Source organism: Anopheles merus, chromosome 2R (genome assembly GCF_017562075.2).
Source record: "Anopheles merus strain MAF chromosome 2R, AmerM5.1, whole genome shotgun sequence".
NCBI lineage: Eukaryota > Metazoa > Arthropoda > Insecta > Diptera > Culicidae > Anopheles > Anopheles merus.
In genome coordinates, this window is record NC_054082.1 from 27,591,780 (window position 1) to 27,612,991 (window position 21,212).

Below are 21,212 nucleotides of genomic sequence, written 5' to 3' on the forward strand. Positions count from 1 at the left end.
GGTTGATAACTGATAACTTTGGGTCTGGTATTATACATATATGTGAAAAAACGGGGTGTCCTGAACAAGTGATTTTCTATTGCTAACAAATCTCAGTCAGAGCATCAAAATTATATTTTATTATCCTAAGCACAATATTTCGAGAAGCGTAAAAAAACAATAGTTTCATGACAGTATTAGTACACAATTTTGTTACAAATATCCTTCGAACAAATCAATAGTTTAAATGGGTTTTCGTGCCTGCCGAGCAGCAAATTGCACCAGCTACCTCAATATCTGACGTTATTTTCTCTCTCGCACTGTTATATCTTTGCTTTGATCATGTGTACCCGTAGCGAGTAAACAAATCGAAAGGATTAATTTCGTGTTATGTGATTCTATTTGTTGGAGCAAAAAAAATCATAGAAAAGCGAAAAAAACACACACAAACACACGCACCAACCACGGATCCAATGTCAAGTGCTTCAAGTGGCGGTGCACTTTATGGCGTGCAGTAATATCATTAGATTATTAGGGACCTGGGTGGGTTGCTGCGTGTCTACCAAAACAATCTGGCTCGATGTGTACAATTTGACGCTTTCGATGGCCTTGCTGCTGCTTACGCTTTGCTGAGGTGCACCGGCGGACAAGCAACTCATTGGATGGTTATCCAGTGAGCGTGATTTATCCATACCATCGCGTATATTGTGCCGGTAAGATTCCAGCAATGGCGTTCGCCGGTGCACGATGATTGAGGTCGGTTTCGGGTTTCGTATGGTACCGGGGCCGGTGCGTTCAAGCAACGCAACCCGGCCCACCCGTTCCCGGTGGCACTGGTTGCGGAAGCGTGGCAACGTCACATTCGTTAGGCCTGCCGCGGAGATCGATGATCGGAAGGAGCGCTTCTATCTGGCCATCGCATCCGGTAAGCGTTTCTGTATTTATGTGCTTTTAGGCACAATATCCCAGTAACTGGAGAGTTGTCTATTTTTCTCTACATCCCCGGCCCGCCATCGTTCGCTGGAAAAGTGCTGCGCTGGGCTCGGCTTTTCGGAGTGTTTCCGCTGTCGAACATTGCGGCCACCGATCCGGACGCGTTTCGATTTCACCATTTTTCACCGTACATCGTGCTGAGCGCGCTCAGCATTGTGGGCGGTTTGTTTATTATGGCGGCGGCGCTGGTGCGGCTTAATCGCGTCGGCATCAACGCGATGAACATTGCCGAACCGATCTTTTTCGGGATGTGCACGCTGCTGCAGCTGCTGTTCGTTCGATTGGCCCAGGCGTGGCGTGGCTTTATGGTGTACTGGGCCGAACGGGAAGAGATGTTCTTTGCCCGCCCGTACGGTGCCATTAATTTGCGGCGAAAGGTGATCGGCTTAGCGGTTTGCATCCTTACGTCTGCATTGGGTAGGCATGTGGAGACGGGCGGTGGTGGCTTATCGTAGTTTCGATTTGATAATTTTGTATCGCAACTGCTTTTCAGTGGAACACGTGGTGTACGTGATCAACCAGGCGTACAACGTGTATCAGGAAAGCTTGACCTGCCAGTATAATGTAACGAATCCGCTCAAGCTGTATGGCACGCTGACATTCGGTTCGGTTTACCAATCCGTCCCGTACCATCATCTCTTGACCATGTACCTACTGGTGAGCATCTCCATCTACAAACACTGTTTGAGTTTACGGGAAAAAAAATCTAAATAGAAACATTTTGGCTAGCAGATAGCATAACTCTAGGCGATTTCGTTTGGTTAAATTATCTGTTAATGTCCTGAACTTTCATTCTTTCAAACATAACCACAGTACACGACAATTTCGCTTACATTCATTTGGACCTTCACCGACCTGTTCATCATGCTGGTGGCCTCCGGTATAGCGTGCCGCTTCGGCCAGCTAAACAAACGCATCAACAGCAACCTACAAAACGGCTCCGAAGCATTCTGGGGCGAAATGCGAACACACTTTGTCGGGCTGATCGAGCTGGTCGAGCGGACGAATCGAATTGTCGGCCCATTGTTGATCGCTTCCTGCGCAAACGATATGTACTTTCTCTGCCTGCAGACTCTGAACGCGCTGGAGTAAGTAACCTTATGATAATCAATAGATATGAGCTTGAGTTTCCCTTCTCTAAAAAAAAATAATAATAATTCCCCGACAGAGATAAACCGTTTGACATCAACGATTGGTACTTTCGATACTCGTTCACCTTTCTGATATTACGCACCTCCGTGAAGCTATGGTTTGCAGCGGACGTGGACGAAAAGTCGGTGCGAACGCACAAACTGGTGCAAAAGATACGCAGTGAGCACTACAACGATGAGCTGGAAATATTGCGCATTTGCTCGAGCGGTGGTGTATCCATCTCCGGAATGGGATTTTTTACTATTACCCGCAGAATATTTCTTACCGTAAGTGAGTGTTTGTTTGGGGTGAAGTGTCAAAGGTAATCGTTGGTTCCTTCATCCACAGATGGCTGGATCTATCTTGACGTACGAGCTGGTGTTGATGCGATTCCATCGCTCCTCGAAAGGCGTTGGAGTAGACCTTCCCTGTGGCTATATTGATTGAAGTGTTCGGCTCGTTTAGTTGGTTGTGATCTGCATCTTGGGCTGGAAGAGAAACTCCTCCGGGGAACATGCACGCACGATACCCTGGTTGGCGGTGCTCTGGGCAAAGTGTAGCATTACTAGCTCGTACGTAATAACTGCTCCAAGCATCTACAAATGAATGCGAAATAGATTTAACGTTTCGCATCGCATTTTGTTGTATAAATAAACTCTTTACAAATCATACCGTAAGCATTGTTTTCTTGGTCAGCCGGAACAGCCCCATTGCATTGATCGCGATTGAGCTCCTCCGGATGAAGCTGTAAAATCTTTCCAGCTGCAAAAAATGCCACTGTCAGTATACAAAGGTGACGAGGAAGGCATTCATTTAGGTGCTCAGCATTGGATTAAGTATGAAATTTGCATATTTACTGTTTAGCGGCTCCTACAATGCGGTTTGATTTGGCTGGAGAAACCTACCTCACTGCACCAATTGGTCGTTGGCACACGGCGGAATAGTTTCAGCGGTTTACGGGCGACCTCATGTACGGCTGAACAGTAATGCATCGTTAGAAAAGTTCTCAAAATTATGAAAAACAGGGAAAAGTAGGTAAACACCGTCACAATAATAAAATCATCAGTTCGACTAAAATACGTAAATAAAGAATAACATCAGGGACACTAACACAACGGTACAGAGCAACTTACTCAACGAGATGGAACAGTTGATAGCATATCAGGTACAGGTTAGTGCCACAAGAAACGACCAGCAATGGAGAGCAGATGCTCATCACATGCTCCAGTAGCTCGCATACCATCACGTAGTCAGAATGGATTTCGCTCCAGAACTTTTCTCTAGCAACAACCTGAACTGTGGTGTAGAATTGAATCCTTGAATTGATGCGCTTAAAGTAACCTGCAATCGAATTGCTTATCATAATAAGCAACACATCCTGCACGGTCCAGGCCATCGTTAAGGCTGTGTTTGCGTACTAAACAAAGATACGGGTGACTTGCTGTAATTTTCATGTCGGAAAATTCATATATTTACCTCTAAAAATATAAAGGATGGAAAGTTGTACGGTACTCTTCGGAAAAAGAACCCGTAAGTGCGCAGCGCATAGTACTCCGGAAGATTGCTGTAGTTCCAGTGGCAGGTGCGTGCTTCATCCACTCTCGCGTTCACGGTTTTCCCGATCGACAGCATATGTTCCGCTACATCCAATCCAATTGCGTTGTACAATATATATTTAAATATAAATAAATTCTTCTTTCCTTTCTTATTTTCATACCAAATCCCAATACCATTAGTAGCAACGCTATTGCACGGATTCTACGACACGATCGTGCGTTTTGTTGGCGTGCATTGTACTGCATCACCTCGAGCGACTCTATCTGTTCCCATTTCGGAACGACGGTTGGCCACCGATAGGCCACACGAAGCAGCAGCAGCATGATGATGATCACATCCAAATAGAACAGCGGTCCAATCAGGTTGTCCGCATTGACACCTATTGCATTAAGGCGATCATACTCCACGAAACACAGGAACAGTCCCACGTGTATCAGTCCTAACGAGAGCACTGTTTGAAGCGAACACCATCGAAAGTGCCAGCGAAGTGGTTTACGGGTCACGACACCGTACAGTGGAAATTGTCCAAATAGCAAAAATATGACCAGTATCGGACGGATCGTGTTGTGGAAATTCATCGCACTTTTAACCGTTCTGTTCCGGTGGTTACCGTTCTACTGCGAGGGAAATGAGATCAGCGGACAAATGACTTTGTTTGTGCTGGGTGCCTAGTACGTAAGTAATTAATTGTTCACGAATTACCTTTGGGTGAAAAATGGAAAATTCTCATAAATAGACGGAATGGGTAGATGAAACAGATTGTCGGTAGGCGCTGATGATTTATGAGCTGTAGTAGTACAGGTGGATGGGACAATGATTGTACTTCAGTAAGCTGGTCTAGAAATGACACAGACCTTGGCATTCCTTCTTTAGAACATTATGTAACGTGTTTTATGACCTAAACTGGTGTTGTTGAGTCAACAATGTGGTAAATAAATATTCTGTTTTTAATTTTACACCAAAATTAAACCACATTTAAGATGTTGACGAAAATTATACATTTGGGTGTTTTGAAACAAATAATTACTAAAATATATATTTTTTGTTTGTGGATTTTTACTGATTTTATGCATTAATACGACGAGAACAATCCAACTTCTGTCATCACACCGAGTGATAAACGATGTATGCAGGTATCGCACTTCAAGGAAAAGATAACGAACCCCTGGTAAAGCGCCACTGGTGAAGCATAATCAATGCTCTAATCATCGTTCAAAGCCACCAGCAAAAGCATATCACTTATCGGTCCTATCGCAGAAGCAGAAACGTATGGTGAGTGTGGGATATTCTCTTATCTCTGACCTAGCTACGGTACTGTTTTAACGTTTACCGGCCAAAATCCGAAGCTAGAATGCATTCGAACACATTCGCCAGACGCCTCACCTTGTTCAGTGTTCGACCGTCTGGACAGTTCGTCGCGTTGTAGGAGGCAGAAAGGATAGTGTTTTGCGTTCCCTTTTTAAAGATTACCACCAACTATCAGCATGCCCGTCCCAACACTGTACTACTTTCCGATGAGCCCACCGGCCCGTGCGGTGTTGCTGCTGATGAAGGAGCTTGAACTGCCGATGAATGTAAGTATATGCGAAAAATGTACAGCCAAGTGTTTTGCAGGCAGTGTGCACTAATTGTGTTCGATTATGTTCGCTAGCTAAAAGAAGTGAACCCACTCGCTGGTGAAACGCGCACCGAGGAATTCATGCGCATGAACCCGGAGCACACGATCCCAACGCTGGACGACAATGGCTTCTACCTGGGCGAATCACGTGCCATTTTGTCGTACCTAATCGATGCCTACCGTCCCGGGCACACGCTCTACCCGAACATTCCGAAGGAAAAGGCCCTCATTAATCGGGTGCTGCATCACGATTTGGGCTCTTTCTATCCCAAGTTCTTTGGCACCATCGGTGCACTGTTTTCTGGTGCAGCGACGGAAATTTCAGACGAAATGAAAACCACCACCCAGAAGGCGCTCACCGATTTGGAGCATTATCTGACACGGAACGATTACTTTGCCGGGGAAAATCTCACCATTGCAGACCTTTCCCTGGTGCCGACGATTGCTTCCGCCGTTGTAAGTAACACTTTTAAGACCACGAGTGTTCGTGCGTATTGTTTCATCGGAAAGTTTTAAACTACTGCCGTACTTTGGTTTACAGCATTGCGGTTTGGATTTGACCAACTATCCACGACTAAACGCGTGGTATGAGAGCTGCCGGGTGCTGAAAGGATTCGAGGATGATCAGGAAGCTGCCCGCCAGGTTGCTGAATATTTGCGCTCCAAGTTTCCCACCGGTCTGGAGGCGTTGAATTGACGTCAGATTCCGTTGAAAAGCCGTTACCAATACTGAAAGAATGTGCAAGATAATGATTGTAAAAATTGGCTTTGCTGTGAGATAGACTGTGCGGTGATGAAAGCGAGATAAGAAGCCGAAGTTGTTAAAGATTTACTGTGTTGCATTGATGTGCTGGGTTGGTATGTATGAATAAATGCGCGTTTGTTGTATTTGTGAGACATTTCTGAGCCGTTACATTTGATTATCGTATCGTGTGAAGGTTGAGACAAAATCCACGTAAGTAGTTGTAGTGAAGGGGAGTTTACTGTTACAGTTGAATAATAGTTTAGTGTACTTTAAATCCTCAAATTTTGCTAGTCGGTTTAGAAGGACGAACTGTGTAATTTAATTTAGTTTAGAGCTTAAATTACGGCTCGTGGATGCAGTGGTGGGTTGAGCTCGCGAAGCCTAAAATAAGTCGTTTTTCCGTTTTTCCATAAAACGAATGAACGGTACCAAAGTTTTCGCTTGCATCATGAACTGCTCTGAAGGGGGTTAAAGTCCGCCTATGATCGATATGTCACGGACCCTAACGAGTTAGCAAATATAAATAAATAAAAGGACAAATGCTTCTCCTTCAGAGACGTTTTTCCGAGAACTTCACCCGCATTCATAGTGTTGGTTAGGAAGAGGAAAGGAGGCTGTACCATGTCTGCATTTCGACCTATATCACTCCTTAACGCAGATTACAAGCTTCTGTCGCGGTTGGTCAAACACAGACTCGATGGCATCATCGGGAAGTGGGAGATTATTTCGGCAGCGCAAAAATGTTGTAATAAACCACGCAACATTTTTCAAGCTGTTCCTTCCGTTAAGGAGAGAGTGATTGATCTGCAGAGGAAACGAAAGTGTGGTAGGCTCATTTCCTTTGACCTTTCGCATGCTTTTGATCGCGTCAACAGGAATTTCCTTTTCAAAACCATGCTCTCTTTGGGATTCCATCCGAGGTTGGTAGGCCTTTGAGAACTATTGGTGAGCGGTCCACCTTCCGCATCCTCATTAATGGTCACCTCTCTCCTTCCTTCCCGATCCAACGTTCTGTCCGACAAGGTGACCCTCCTTCCATGCACCTTTTCATCCTTTACCTTCAACCGCTTATCACAAGACTAGAAGGCATTTGCTGCGGCCAGGATGACCTGGTCAACGCATATGCTAACGACATGTCTGTGGTGACAACCTCTTCTGACAAAATCGAGCGTGTGCGAGAACTATTTGAGGCATTTGGAAGTGTCTCTGGTGCTCGTCTCAACGTGGACAAAACCAACGCACTCGACGTAGGAATCGTTAGTGCTTCCACAATAGTCCACAATATCTGTCCCATGGCTACAAACTGTTCAACGGCTTCGACTGCTCGGAATTTTATTTTCGAATAACATCCGAGACGACATGGGACAGAATTGGGACGTCGTAATCCAGCACTTTAGATCTCCTGTGGCTGCATCGCATGAGAGATTCAAATCTTGTGCAGAAGGTATACCTTCTCAACACCTTCCTGCTACCGAAGCTGTGGTACGTGGCGTCAGTTTGTGGCGCCAGAGCATTGGACTTTACGAAGGTCACTAATGTTATTGGTTCCTTTCTGTGGCATGGCACTGGAGGAATTCGGATCTCATTTCATCAGCTGGCACTACCATGGAAGCGAGGTGGTCTGAATCTGCACATACCAGCAGTTACAGTTAATGTTCTCTTGACGAACAGGTATGTTGCAGAACGAGAGTGCCTAGCAATCGGTGAGCCACACATCATCAGGGCCGGTAATCCACAGGATCTCTCAAGCATTCCGACTACATATCCCTGCCTGAGAAATGTGATAAAGCAACTTGCGTACGTTCCACCAGACTACGATCAAAGGCCATTGTCTCGGCTGTTGCGGCGTATGCTTACGAGCAGACTATCAGATGCTAAGATAGTGCGTGAGACACGACAACACAGCTGGAGAAGGATCTGGAAAAGCGTCAATTGTCCAGCCTTATCATCCCTTTAACGTTCGACACTTTTCCTGCTGGTCAACGGAAAAATTCCTACATGCGATCTCCTTTTCCGAATGGGGCGAATTGTTACCAACTCTTGTTTGTTTTGTCCGTTCGTGGAAACCCTGGAGCATAAATTTTCATGTTTTCAGAAGAGTTTCTGCGGCTTGGGAGCTATTGCAACAGAAAATTACTGCGTTAGCTCCAGGTTGTGCTCGTTCTTTTAACTGTTTGCAATTCCCAGTACTAGCCGGAATTAGTACTGAACAGAGAATAGGTGTTTTGCGTTTGTTTGTAAACTATATCATCCACATCGTTGGTAGCAACGATGTTATGATTGATCTAGGCGTACTCAATTGTTGTCTAACGTTATAAAATATGTTATGTTTTTTCCCTGCGTTATTCTGTTTTTGTATATAAAGTCGTTCATAAGCATTAGACTCTACTCCCAAATATATAAATAAGTTTTATAAAAAAAAATCTGAACAAAATATCAAAATTCCTCCGTTTGTTCAAAGACCGATGCCATTTTTATATGTCTAATTAACTCTGGTCGGCAGCAACTGCCAAGCAACGTCTGCCAAGCGTCATAGGTACTGCAGTCAGAATTCAATAGTTGAACGCTTTTTAGTTGGCATGCTTTTTAGTTGAACGCTAGATAGTTGGCTGACAGTTCAATTAAAAAGCATGCGTTTGTATCGAAAAACCGTTTGAAATAATTAATAAAAAACAACCATGAAATAATTACAAATATGCTCAACAGAACCAAGTCATGGAGAAGGTGAAGACAACTGCCTAATTGTAGTAATTATGTAGCAGGTCTAATGTGGGTCAACAATTGAACGAACTAGAAAATAAATGAATCGTCATATTTTATGAGCGTCTTATTTTTAGAGAAATAGTCATATCATGCCGATTTATAAAATCATATCTTTTGATAATTTCGATGTCAGAATATTCTATTTTTTCCAACTCTAATTTTCATCTGGAGTCAAATCTTTAAATTTAACGCTCGTTCAATGAAAAGTAACGATAATTAATAGAGACATTCATTTTCCGGCCTATCGCAACACTAAATTTATCGAAACCATTTCCTGGTTACGCAAACGGCACCCTCACAACACACGTGACGATGCACGGTACAATCTGTAGTCACGCATTTTCGTTATTAGGAACCTCCAATAGGCGATCGCCCGAGGTCGATAGCGTAGCGTAACGTACAGCGCCGTGGAAGTAGCAAAAGTGGCATTACCTCTTGCGTTCTGGTTCGCGTTCGCATTCTCCACCGTTGCCTGCACACAGCGGTAGTAGGTAGCATCGGTGCAGATGTACGAAAAAGCGGCAAACCATTTCAACAAAACCATGAGCATCGAGAATCCCCACATTCGCCAGGGCAATGGGTATGGGCGTGGAAATTGGAAAAGTTTCGGTCGACAGTACGTTCGCCCGTGCGTTGGTTCGTTCCATCATGCCGTAGCACCGGGTAAACTGGAGAAACACTCTACCAATATTACACGTGATTTGTTTTTTTTTGTTATGTTTGGTGAAAATTGCATCATCTCTTTTATTGTTCTGCTTTTTCCTCCCGATCACGTTCAACATATTCCGGGCAAAAGTTCTGCTGCTCGGTCAGTGCATCACGTTACTGCCAGTGGTGAACATATTCAGTGCAAATTACCGCACGGCTCGCTTCAAGCTGCGAAGCTTCCGCTGCATCTACTCGCTGGTGTATCTTGCACTGACCGGCATTTACTGCACCTTCTTCATCCGGTGGTACATTAGGAAGGGACTGAACCTTGCCTACTTCGGTGCGTCGGAATGCTGCGAGTGGTTAAAAGTGTAATTGCAATAGAATGGGCTTTTTTAATGTGTGTGTGTATATCCTACCACATTCTCCTCAGCTAACTGCATCTATATGGTGGTGGTGTACCTGTCGGCCTGGCTGTTCTTCTTCATTGCCCTCCGCTGGCAGTCGATACTGGGTGCGTTCAGTCGCTGTGAGCGTTCATTTTTGAGCGACCACTATCGCCGCCAATCGAAGGGCCGCTTTGCGCTCGGCTGGAAGATACGGTTCACCGGCTTTGCCATCTTTGCTCTGGCCCTAGTCGAGGACTGGCTGAACTACTACTCCGCGTACCAGAGCAACATCGTACAGATAGCTACGTGCAATCGGACCAACGTGACGGTATGGCAGAACTTTTACCTTCGCGAGCACCCGCACGTTTTCCATTGGCTACCGTTCAATGGGTTTACGATTGCATTAACGGAGGTAATACATGATCGAGTTCAAGAGTTGTGGATTTTAAAAGAGTGACTTTACTTCAGTGGATCAACCGTTGCATGCGCTACACTTGGACGTACCTGGACATCTTCATCATCTCGTTCTGCTACGGTGCCCAGTTCCGGTACGAGCAGATCTTTCGACGCTTGGTCGCCGTGCAGGGTATCGCTTGTCCGACCAACTTTTGGCACGACGTGCGCATGGACTACGTGGCCGTGTCGGAGCTGGTGCAAATTTTGGACGCCCAGTTCGGACACCTGATCCTGCTCGCCTGTGCGAACGATATGTACTTCATCGCGACGCAGCTCTTCAATGGGTTTCAGTAAGTACTTGTTGGTGAGTTGTTTACAATGATTGGAAAAATTCATTCCCACTCCCCCCACAGACGCCGCAGAGCCATTGCAAACTACGTGTACTTCTGGTACTCGCTATTGCTTCTCATGTTCCGAACGATCGTGATGCTTTATGTTGGGTCGGGAGTGTACGCCGCCTCTATCAGCCCCCTTCAGCTGCTGCGAAACGTCCCTTCCAAGCATTGGGGCATTGATGTGAGTTGGTCCGGTGAGTAGAAATCATAACCATACTAATCGAACTTTCCCAACACTTTGCCAGCTGCAACGGCTAACGGACGAAGTCGCTTCGGGTGAAAATGTCCTTTCTGGAAAACAATTTTTCTTTCTAAAGCGTCAGCTAATTCTAGCGGTAAGTGATTGTTTGTATATGTTCAGCCCGTGGAACATGCAATGCAAGCATCAAATTGCAGTAATGCTTAGCGGTGTTGTTGTTTATGTCATTCCAGATGGCCGGGACATTGGTGACGTACGAGTTGGTACTGCTAGATCAGGTGAAAAAAATACCCGACACCTCGACCGACTGCTCGTACTTTTGAGTCGGTTGGATTTGATTTCTCCCTTCTGTAATCGCGTGACACTCAACGCACACACAGCACCGTAAACAGCACCTGCAAGCATTCGCACGCTTCGACGCTCTCCCGCTGCCGGGAGATTAATTAATCGCTTTCTCCTCGGGCCATGCTTGAATGTTTGATTGTTGGCGAGCCAGCCCATTTGACCGCAACCTTCACTAGCACCAGGATCCTTCGAAATCGTGTAGCGACGGGCAGCCAAGGGCACAAGCCACATTCGTTTCGTAGCAAAGGGCCGAAGCAGACGATACCACACCGCACACCACGCGGTAATGATACATGGTGGTAATTAACGCGCCGATCCCGATCAACCATGGAATCGCCGGCAATTGATGACTTCCACCGGGCGGTGAGGCCGTTTCTGCTGATTTCGCAACTGTTTTCGCTCTTTCCGCTTGGCGGCCTGTACGGTCGAACGCTGCAGGATATTCGGTTTCGGTGGTTTGGACCGGGTACCGTCTACAGCCTTTACTTCTTCCTGTCCGGGCTGCTCACGCTGGTGGCGCACATTTATTACAGCCTGACGGTGGACACGCTGGGCACCTCGGAAATCAGTAAGTAGCGTCGCGTATGGCCTGTGCGTAGAGCAGTAAGGCTCACTCAAGTGTCGCGTCTTCACTCCCAGGTAACATAATCTACTACATGCTGAATCTGTCCGGAGCAATCGTACTGCTGGCCATAGCGGCACGCTGGCGAACAATCATGGAGAAGTGGCGCAGCTTGGAGGAAAACTTTCTGCATCCTCCGTACGCCGAGCGACGGTTTTGGAGCTTGAAGCGTGTCGTCGCGGCGATTGGCAGTACGATGATTGTGCTCGCTTTTGGTAAGCTTACTTTAGGCGGCACACAACGAACGCGCACTGTTGCCATTTTACTACACATTGTATTCCTCATTTGCACCTCCCCCTTCAGTGGAGGACGCATTGCACGTCGCCTCGGTGTACTACACCAACCTGCAGTACTTTAAGCGCTGCGACAACAGTACACCCTTCTGGACGCTGTTCTACCAACGCGAGCATCCCAAGTTCTTCCACTATCTGCCGTACAGCTTGCCCGCTGTGCTGCTGCTCGAGCTGACGCACAAGATATTCCTGTACGTGTGGACGTTTATGGATCTGTTCATCATTTTTGTGGCCCTCGGGCTTGCCCGGCGGTACGAGCAGTTCTATCGCCATGCGGCCCAGTACAAGGGACGGCATGTGATGGGCCCGGTTTGGCAGCGTTTGCGGCTGGACTATGGCCGGATCTCGAGCTTGGTCGCGTACATGGAGGGCATCATGGCACCGATTATCGTCTGCACCACCGCGTCCGATCTTTACTTTATCTTTTACCAGATGTATAACGCTTTCCAGTAAGTTAGGGATTTTGGGAAGCTTTCCAGACACTAAAACACGCTTCTTCTCTACAGGTTCTCTGCCTCACTCATCTCGGAGTTGTACTTTAAATTTTCACTCGCATTTCTAATTTTTCGAACGCTCGTTATGCTGCTGATCGCTTCCAACATACATGTGGCGTCGTTGCGGCCGCTCGACATCTTACGCTCCGTGCCGATGAGCTGCTGGACTATCGATGTGAGTATGACGAACAGTGCGTGTTGTTCAATTGCAACTGAAGCTGGTTAATTTCAGGTACAACGATTTACGCAAGAGCTTCTGTCTGGTCGGAACTGTCTCTCGGGACATGGATTTTTCTTTCTCAATCGAAGCGTCATACTTGCGGTAAGTTGGATAAGTATTTTAACTCATTTTTATGCAACACTTGTTGCTTTTCACAGATGGCAGGCACGCTCATCACGTACGAGCTTGTGATGTTGAAGGAGGTTAACCCATCTTCGGAAAAGAGCGATTTTTGTGATGGTGTAAAAAGGCTTTACTGAACACCTTTCAACATGTGTGCATGTGTATTTGCGTGTGCCTGAGTGAGACTTTTATGCAGCACTAAAGCTCTGCCATTGCTTGTGATAATAAATCAATACATTTAAATGAGGTTCTTCATTCCACGTCATTTGCGCTGTTTGTGTTTTAATAAAGAAACCATTCAATCGCAAGAAACATTCGGCTGATTTTCATATGCACGATGATTTTACAAGTAGAGAACCTTTATTCAACGAAAATTTTCTCTCGACTGGTCTCGACATAAAATCGTCGTTGAAATTTCTCTTAAAACTGCTACCTATCGTTCTATTGAAAAATTTCAGCCACAAAGAAATTGCTTCAACTCAATATCTTCCCAAACGTACATTTCTTCTCAAATGAATTTTGCTAAGGCTGCTAGAGAAATAGCTGCAATGAAGTGGAAATAAACTTCTCTAGAAGTAATACTACTTGAACAAAATGAAGATGGAATAGTACATGTATAAAATGTAAATATCAATTGAACTTTTTCACCTACGCTTAGAATATAGAATTCTATTGCAAATCCCGCCACTCATAGGAATTGAAATATGAACATTTTCATTATAAAGTATAGATCAGTTTATAGGGTTGGGCGGCTTGGCCACTGCCAAGGGCGCCCGACCTTCGAGAACTACAAATTAAGAAAACGTCAGCCGGCTCTAGAGTTATGTTCAAAAGTGCTTAATATTCATATTGATTCAAATTCTATGAGAGCACACTTTAAATCCAATTATTGTAAACCCTCCAACACAATGAAACTGGTGAACATGAGTACTGAAGTGGATGTATTAGGACAGTACAAAACGCTGTTACATTACACGTTGGTCCTTGGTTCGGGTTTTCCATAAAATAAGTAGCAAACATATACCTATTCCCGGCCGCCAACGATAAACAAAATACTGTCGTAATAGTGACATAGTGAAAAAAGGCCGTATAATAAAATAGTATCGAAACACTTATTTTTGTTTTACTCATTGAAGAGTTAATTAAAATGAGTGTTTTTTTACAAAATAATTTAAATTTATGGTACCTAATCGTGAGAACTGAACTTCATTGTTATTTGTTTTTTAAATATTTGTTTGAAATGATTTTCGTTTCGTTTTAAATGTTGTTTAGAATTTGTCCTTAAGTTGGTTATTAAAACTAATAAAAAAGTGACGTAAAACATAATACTTGTTGCTGTTCAATGGTTCACCTAAATGTGCTTCTTGTGATAGCCTTTGAACGAGTTGATTTACTTATAAATTGCTAATATTATCGGCCGTTGTCAATACATTGTTTTAAGAAACAATTTCAATATCAAGTAAAATACGAAACTCTCGGAATAGTCGCCTTATTAGACTTTTCACAAGCTTAAACATTTTATTTAAAGAAACACATGTTTGTATCCGTTTGCGTTAACTATGAGTTTGCAAAATAGTTTTCTCCCTTGCATTGCTATACATTCAATGAACTTCCCAAGATGATTGATATCATAAGACATGTCTTCAACCATTCCCTCCAAACGCGCTCTTATTCACATTTTCTTACAAATGAACTTACATGATCATAAATGATTTGCACATTTCCTATTGCATTTCCAGCCAGGGAAACGTTTAAATGTTCCGGTCTGTATGTAGTCTCGGTTTAGTAATGTTTGTGTCGTTGCACCATCGCAGTTTCAATGGGTTTACAGAAAATATATCCAGTAGAGAAAAACAGCAATTCAACGGAAATGCTTTCCAAAACTGTGCGAATTCTTGAGAGTAAGTCGCATGTTTTGAACAGCATTATAATGTGGTGATGTGCTACAGCAATGTTCCCTTTGCTTACAGAAGAGTTTTACCAACCGCCAAACCGGCCGCGGTTCATCAACGGTGGAGGATACTTTTGCCGCTCAATCCAACCTGTGCTGATTGTGGGTCAAATGTTTGGGCTACTACCGCTCGATGGTGTGTGGTGTGGTCGTTGGTGGAGTATCCATTGGAGACTGCTATCGTGGCGCAACCTGTACGCACTATTCGTACAGCTGAGTGCACTCATAATGGCGTGCTTTTCCTTCGCCACCTTCTGGTATAGTGGTGTTGAGTTTGCTAAAATAAGTACGTCATGATGGTGTTGGCACAGCGGCTCGAGCAACTTAATTTAGGGCGATTTTTTATTACATTATATTCCAGTGTCCTGGTGGTTCTTCACTCTAAACCTGCTAATATCAATCAACTTTGCGGTACTTGCACGCAACTGGCCACAGCTTATGTCCCGCTGGGTATAGCTTGAGCAATCCCTGCCGGATCAGCCGAGACTGAGCGCTGCCTGCCGCAGAAATGCACGACAGGTCGGGCTAGTGGCGACAGTTTTGCTCACCAGTGGACTAATTGAACATGTGCTTTCGAAGCCGGCTGGACTGCATCGGGCCTACCGGTGTCCGATCCCGAACCTGCTGGAAGCACACTACAAACAAGCGTTTCCGGAAATGTTCTCCTTCGTGCCTTACAACCCATACGTTGGCTTTTTAGCACAAACGATCACGTCGCTGCTTACGGTGTACTGGAACTATGTGGATCTGTTCTTGATATCCGTCAGCGTCGGCCTCCGCACGAACTTGGCGCAGGTGAACGATGTGATCGCAAGCTCCGAAAAGCTGTACCATCGAGGCATCTTTTGGAAGGACCAATGTACGCACTACCGGCGTGTACTAGGTTTGATACGGCACGTGAACAATCATATTGGCGTGTTTATTGTCATTTCTTATGCGAGCAATCTGTTCTTCATCTGCGTCCAGCTAGTGAATGTTTTCCAGTGAGTTTGCTGGTTAGATCGGAGCTGTATAAAAGCACATCTTCATCAATCCGACATTCTATATTCCTTGATTCCATAGACAAAATTCGTCTTTCATCGTCACTTCGTATTTCTGGTATTCGCTGTTTCACCTTATTGGGCGCATTGTTGCCGTTTCCCTGTATGGTTCTGCAATCCATGACGAGTACTGCCGGACACGCGCCCTGTTCTACAATCTACCGGACGGGTACGGCTACACTGACGAGGTACGCATGATTTCGATGCTTATTTTACCAACATAACCGAAACCTAGCACACGTCATTTGAAGCTAACCTTTTTGGGACTGCAGAAAGTCAACATAAGATGTAACGATAGCATCTTTCTACATTCTCTCACCCTGCAGGTTCAGCGGTTCCATCGACAGGTCGAGCATGACTCGGTAGCATTGAACGGCTATGGCTTTTTCTATTTAACGCGCAAACTCATTCTGAAGGCATGTTTTACCATCACCCTCCGCCTACCATTACTTTCTCTCCTTTCCGATCACATCCCGGGTTAGAGGATCCTTTAGCCATGCTTTTTCCCTAGGTTGTTGCCATTTCTTTTGCCACCCTTTGCTAATCCAGTGTTTCTTCTAACCCCTTTCTTCCCCAGATCGCAGCTACAGTCGTAACGTACGAGTTGGTTTTGACGCAGGTTAACGAAGCGGAAGCCAAAAATGGTGACGATAATCCTTGCACGTGAGCAGCCTACAAAACAGTGTGCCAGCGTGTCTATGGGGTTTCCTTTTCCGGCCCGACCCGGCCCGGACGTAAGGCCAAGTATGCGAACCGGAACTTGGTGATGACAAGCGATGATGATGATGATGCTGATGGTCAAGCCCGTGCCGGTTGTCGCATTGGTTGTCGGAGAGTAAAAGTGGCAAGAAAAAATAAATTCAATCGATGTCACTGCGAAAGTAGCTGCGCTACGTTTGGTCAACAAGGCATAACATTCAAGGAAGTAGTTGTGGTGAAAAGTTTCGAACATAACGGAGGCGGTGAGGGTTAGCATAAGAGATAATGAAAAAGTAAGTAGATAATAAAACTTGACAGTAATACTCAATGGGAATGTGTGGGAACTGAATTGCTTCTAGCTGGGAAGTTGTTAGTCCACTTTAGCAATTCTTGTCGGTACTGCAGTCTCTCATTAATAAACAAAAACTCAAGGAATTGAAAGGTTGGTTGTTTTCTGCCAACAACGGCTTATAGTAACGATTAACAACAACTTCTGTAGTATACAAGATTCGTCTATTTCTATCGTTAATTGTATGCTGCAATGAGTGTGATAATTTTGACTTTCAATTCATCCATTTAATTAAATTTAGCTAAACAAAATTCCAAGTGACACTCATTGTTAATACAACGCTCAATAGTGGGACTGAAGGATACATTTTGATCAATTATGTCCTTGATAATTTTTGTTTGTATCAATTTTCTTTTGTGTAGTAAGTTCTTAAAGCTATTGTTCTAATTATTCTATTATTATGAATGGTGTGTTAAACTATCTATCAGCATAGTATGTAGTAGAACTTTATTTTAATTTAAACAAATGTATATTGGCACTTACATTCAGAGCTCAAGGATTTATGTTTAAGGGCATCCAAAATGTAAGTTGATCCAAACGAATTGAGATTTTCTATGAAAAGAAAAAAAAGGTTATTCAAGGGTAGAAGGCATAAATTTACTATCGTTCTGTGGGCCACATAATAAGAAAAGTATAAAAAAAAATTAAACCTTAAAACTGTCTGGTAGCAATTACCAGCTGTGGTGACAAATTGCGAAGCATAAGACAGTAGGATGTACACTTATGTAGTTGATTATGTAAACTGACTGATTCTATCGTTTATTTAAGGTTGTTAACTACCATTGGTTTTGGGAGGGTTGTTGTGAACTTATAAAGTTTAGTTGTTATTGATTTTTTGCTATGTAAGTTGATAAAGATTATAATAAGATAATTCATTTTATACAGTTTTTTCATTCTAATATAATAATAGTGTTCTTCATTTTGATTACCTATCTATTTTATCTCTTTAGAAAATTAATGGAAGTTTTATTGTATTCGAAAGTATTGTATTACATATTTTTGTATTGCAAACGGACACAAATACTTGTGTAGCGTAAGTGAAACAAACAATTATTATGACAAAGCAGGGCTCTAGGCTAGAGTCACATTACCATTTAAACTATGTTGTTTACAGCAAACGGTTAGATAGGATCACAATTGCATGTTCAAGGATTATAATGAGCTCATAAGTTATGTATTCTGCATGCCTGCTTTAAGGCCGCGCAAAACAGTGACTAATCTTTACCGCAGTCGTGTTTTGAATGCACAATACGCTTGAAGCTGTAGAATGGCTCTAAAGCTTCTCGAGAACAAACTTCTATTTCGGCGAAATAATGTAATAAGGTAAAAAGTGCAACATCAATTGCAAAAGTTTGTTCAAAGAGTTGCATTTCTTGTTATTTTCTTATTTTGAAGTCTGCAGATCGATGAGCTAGTGAGCGAGAAGCGGAGAAAGATGGGATTTGCCGTGAGTGAAAACCACGACACCAAACCACTAATTCAACCGACCTGGCACACCTTTCTGAAGCGCTGGTGTGCGTCCTGGCTCCACTGGCCAAGGGCGCAGCGGCGGGCCAGTCGCGAGGACTGGCTGTTCAATGGCACCTTTCACGAAGCGTCCCGCGGCGTACTGATGATGGCTCAGCTGTTCTCCATCATGCCCGTCTGTGGCATACTGGCGAAGGATCCGCGAAAGTTGCGCTTTTCCTACACGGCGGGCCGTGCGTTCTACGCCTACTTTTGTGCGATTGGCATCGGCTTTCTCACGACCATGTCGGTGTACTTCTTCGCCAGCAAGCGGTACCACTTTCAGAAGATGGTGACGGCGTTCTTCTACTGCTACAACCTGTATGCCATGTATCGGTTCGGCCGGCTCGGTCAACGGTGGCCAGCGTTGATGGTGAAGTGGACCCGCGTCGATGACTCGTTGCCACCGCAGAAGGGTCTGTTTGAGCGGGCGGTACTGGCGTACCGGATTAAGCTCTGCTCGATCATGGTGATGGCACTGTCGCTGTCCGAGCATTTGCTCTCGATCGTGGCGGCGGTACACTACTCGAACAACTGTCCCGCCGTGCACGATCCGTACGAAGCGTTCTTCAAGTCCAACTTTGCATTCGTGTACTACTACTTCCCATACTCCACGTGGCGCGGCTTTCTGACCAAATTCTTCAACGTGATTTGCAATTTTATGTGGAGCTATGTCGATTTGTTTGTGATCGTCATCAGCATGGGTTTGTCGCACGCCTTTCGACGCATCAACGCCCATCTGATCCTTCACAAACGGGAGGTACTTTTTCCGTGCAGATTGTTGAGGATGTGAGTAAATTTATTCGATATCTTTCGTTGCGCCAGAAAATGACGGAGCAGTTCTGGGACGAACAGCGGCAAAAGTATCGGAATGTGTGCGATCTTGTAACGACGGTGGACGATCACATCTCCGCCATCACGATGCTCTCCATTTCGAACAATCTGTTCTTCATCTGCGTTCAAATCCTCAACAGCATGAAGTAAGTGGCTCGGTGCTGGTGTCTGTCTAGATTCTTCAACTGCGTACAAGTGCGTTACTTTCTTCTAGCTCGCGACCCACCCTGGTGCACACAGTGTATTTTTGGTTCAATCTGATCATTCTCATCGGCCGAACGCTAGCCGTAGCCATGTTTGCGGCAGAAGTGAACGACGAATCGAAGCGCCCGATCGAGGTACTGCGAACGATTCCGCGCGAGGGCTGGTGTCTGGAGGCGAAACGGTTCGCCGAGGAGGTGACGACCGATACGGTCGCCCTGACCGGGCTCAAGTTTTTCAGCATGACCCGCCAGCTGGTGCTGAACGTGACGGGGGCAATCATTACGTACGAGCTGGTGCTGATACAGTTCCACAAGGACGAAGCATCGGATGTGGATTTGTGTAAGCTAAAGCGCATGGACACGTTGTAAGCGTGGTTCTGAATTGTTGCTGCGCTTGTATACGATGAGGACGATTGGTCGCTTTCCGTGTTTTTTGTCGTTGGACGTCGTTTGCTGTTTGTGTAGTTTGTATTCGATGTACTCGTACCGTAGCCGTTCCATGTTGAGTGTGAGTGTAGTGCCACTCCCGAGAGCTTGCCTCTAATATGGTTTCCCCTTTTTTTTGGGGTGTTTGATATAATTTCAGGTTTATTTGACCCGTTTGATGACAAATACTAATAGTGTAAGCATTCTGTTGCTTGTGTGAGCGTGCTTTGGATGTTTGGTGTTTACTATTTTCATTGGCGTTCATCCTTTCCCGATAACCCTTCCGGCAAGGGAAAACTATTTCCAGCGAACAGTGGGGAAAGACTGTATCTTATTTACCTCTCCAAAGACCCACGGTTTAAATTTGATCATCTAGGCTTCGCTTCAAAAATCAAACTGCGAACCGTCCTTCCTGGAAGCGTCTCTAGCGAGACATCTTTAACCGGGTATTTGGTATTAAACCGGCACCATCCTTCGCTTCGGTATCGGAAAAAGGGCTGAAATCTAATCGATTGTAAACGCTCCAACCGAGCATGCCGAGCTCATTAATAAACAATCGTTTCGGTATCAATATTGCATACCGTCTGTGCTGTCTCGCCTGGAATGCAAATGTGTGAAAAAGTGTACCGAAAAAAAAGAAGAAAAAAAAAACGATGCTTTGTCTGATTATCTGCATTTTTTTTACAAAGCCAGGCCACGGAGGGCCGATATTCATCATCTTTTCCCGATAACTTTATGCAAAGTTGATTCTTCCGCTGAGACGCCGTCGGTTCAGTTCGCTGACCGGACTGGACGGGCACAATGAATGTGGAAAATTTAATTAAATGGAAATGAGCAGCAGCGGCAGCATGGGTTTCAGTATCACCCGCCCCAAAAGCCCAATCTCGTTTGGTGATGAAAACTCACACCCCTTTTCACCCTCCCCGCCTGTTGGGGCCAGTGTGAAGACACACCGAAAATGAATTAACTCCAACGCACTAATGGCGATCGATGCTTGGGAGGAAGCTTGAATCTAGGCTAATTTAATAATAATTGTCCGGACGGAGGTCACGCAGCCGGTGGCCCGCGGACGGAAGCGACCTTTCTCACGTGCAGATGCTACGGAATGATGGTGTTTATTATGGTCAGCTTTTAGAGTGGTAGGTAGCCAATAACAGAACGGTTGAAAAGACAACAGCCACCATGGGTCAAGTTTGTACGTCGCTACGTTCCGGAGGTCATGAAAACGTCACGATCACATTCGAGCAGGGGAACTGTTAATTGTGGTTCAATCATAGAAAAATGGCTCGATGCG

At 44.8% G+C, this 21,212-nt stretch overlaps 4 protein-coding genes across 4 annotated transcripts; all 4 read left to right on the forward strand.

The window, feature by feature from the left end:
* Nucleotides 1-1,612: 1,612 nt before the first annotated feature.
* On the forward strand, nucleotides 1,613-2,495 carry LOC121603682 (gustatory receptor for sugar taste 64a-like). The gene is made up of 3 exons (XM_041932770.1): nucleotides 1,613-1,629; nucleotides 1,786-2,060; nucleotides 2,141-2,495. The coding sequence occupies exons 1-3, from the start codon at nucleotides 1,618-1,620 to the stop codon at nucleotides 2,427-2,429; spliced, it is 576 nt and encodes a 191-aa protein (XP_041788704.1). The 5' UTR covers nucleotides 1,613-1,617; the 3' UTR covers nucleotides 2,430-2,495.
* A 2,497-nt stretch (nucleotides 2,496-4,992) lies between these two features.
* On the forward strand, nucleotides 4,993-6,175 carry LOC121603681 (glutathione S-transferase 1-1-like). The gene is made up of 3 exons (XM_041932768.1): nucleotides 4,993-5,234; nucleotides 5,312-5,734; nucleotides 5,820-6,175. The coding sequence occupies exons 1-3, from the start codon at nucleotides 5,145-5,147 to the stop codon at nucleotides 5,973-5,975; spliced, it is 669 nt and encodes a 222-aa protein (XP_041788702.1). The 5' UTR covers nucleotides 4,993-5,144; the 3' UTR covers nucleotides 5,976-6,175.
* An 8,605-nt stretch (nucleotides 6,176-14,780) lies between these two features.
* LOC121590554 (gustatory receptor for sugar taste 64e-like) lies at nucleotides 14,781-16,611 on the forward strand. Its single transcript, XM_041910330.1, has 7 exons — nucleotides 14,781-14,811; nucleotides 14,881-15,147; nucleotides 15,223-15,311; nucleotides 15,342-15,844; nucleotides 15,924-16,089; nucleotides 16,228-16,317; nucleotides 16,479-16,611. The coding sequence occupies exons 1-7, from the start codon at nucleotides 14,781-14,783 to the stop codon at nucleotides 16,566-16,568; spliced, it is 1,236 nt and encodes a 411-aa protein (XP_041766264.1). The 3' UTR covers nucleotides 16,569-16,611.
* A 1,022-nt stretch (nucleotides 16,612-17,633) lies between these two features.
* LOC121603683 (gustatory receptor for sugar taste 64e-like) lies at nucleotides 17,634-21,207 on the forward strand. The gene is made up of 3 exons (XM_041932771.1): nucleotides 17,634-19,215; nucleotides 19,281-19,435; nucleotides 19,504-21,207. The coding sequence occupies exons 1-3, from the start codon at nucleotides 18,385-18,387 to the stop codon at nucleotides 19,859-19,861; spliced, it is 1,344 nt and encodes a 447-aa protein (XP_041788705.1). The 5' UTR covers nucleotides 17,634-18,384; the 3' UTR covers nucleotides 19,862-21,207.
* The last annotated feature ends 5 nt before the right edge of the window (nucleotides 21,208-21,212 follow it).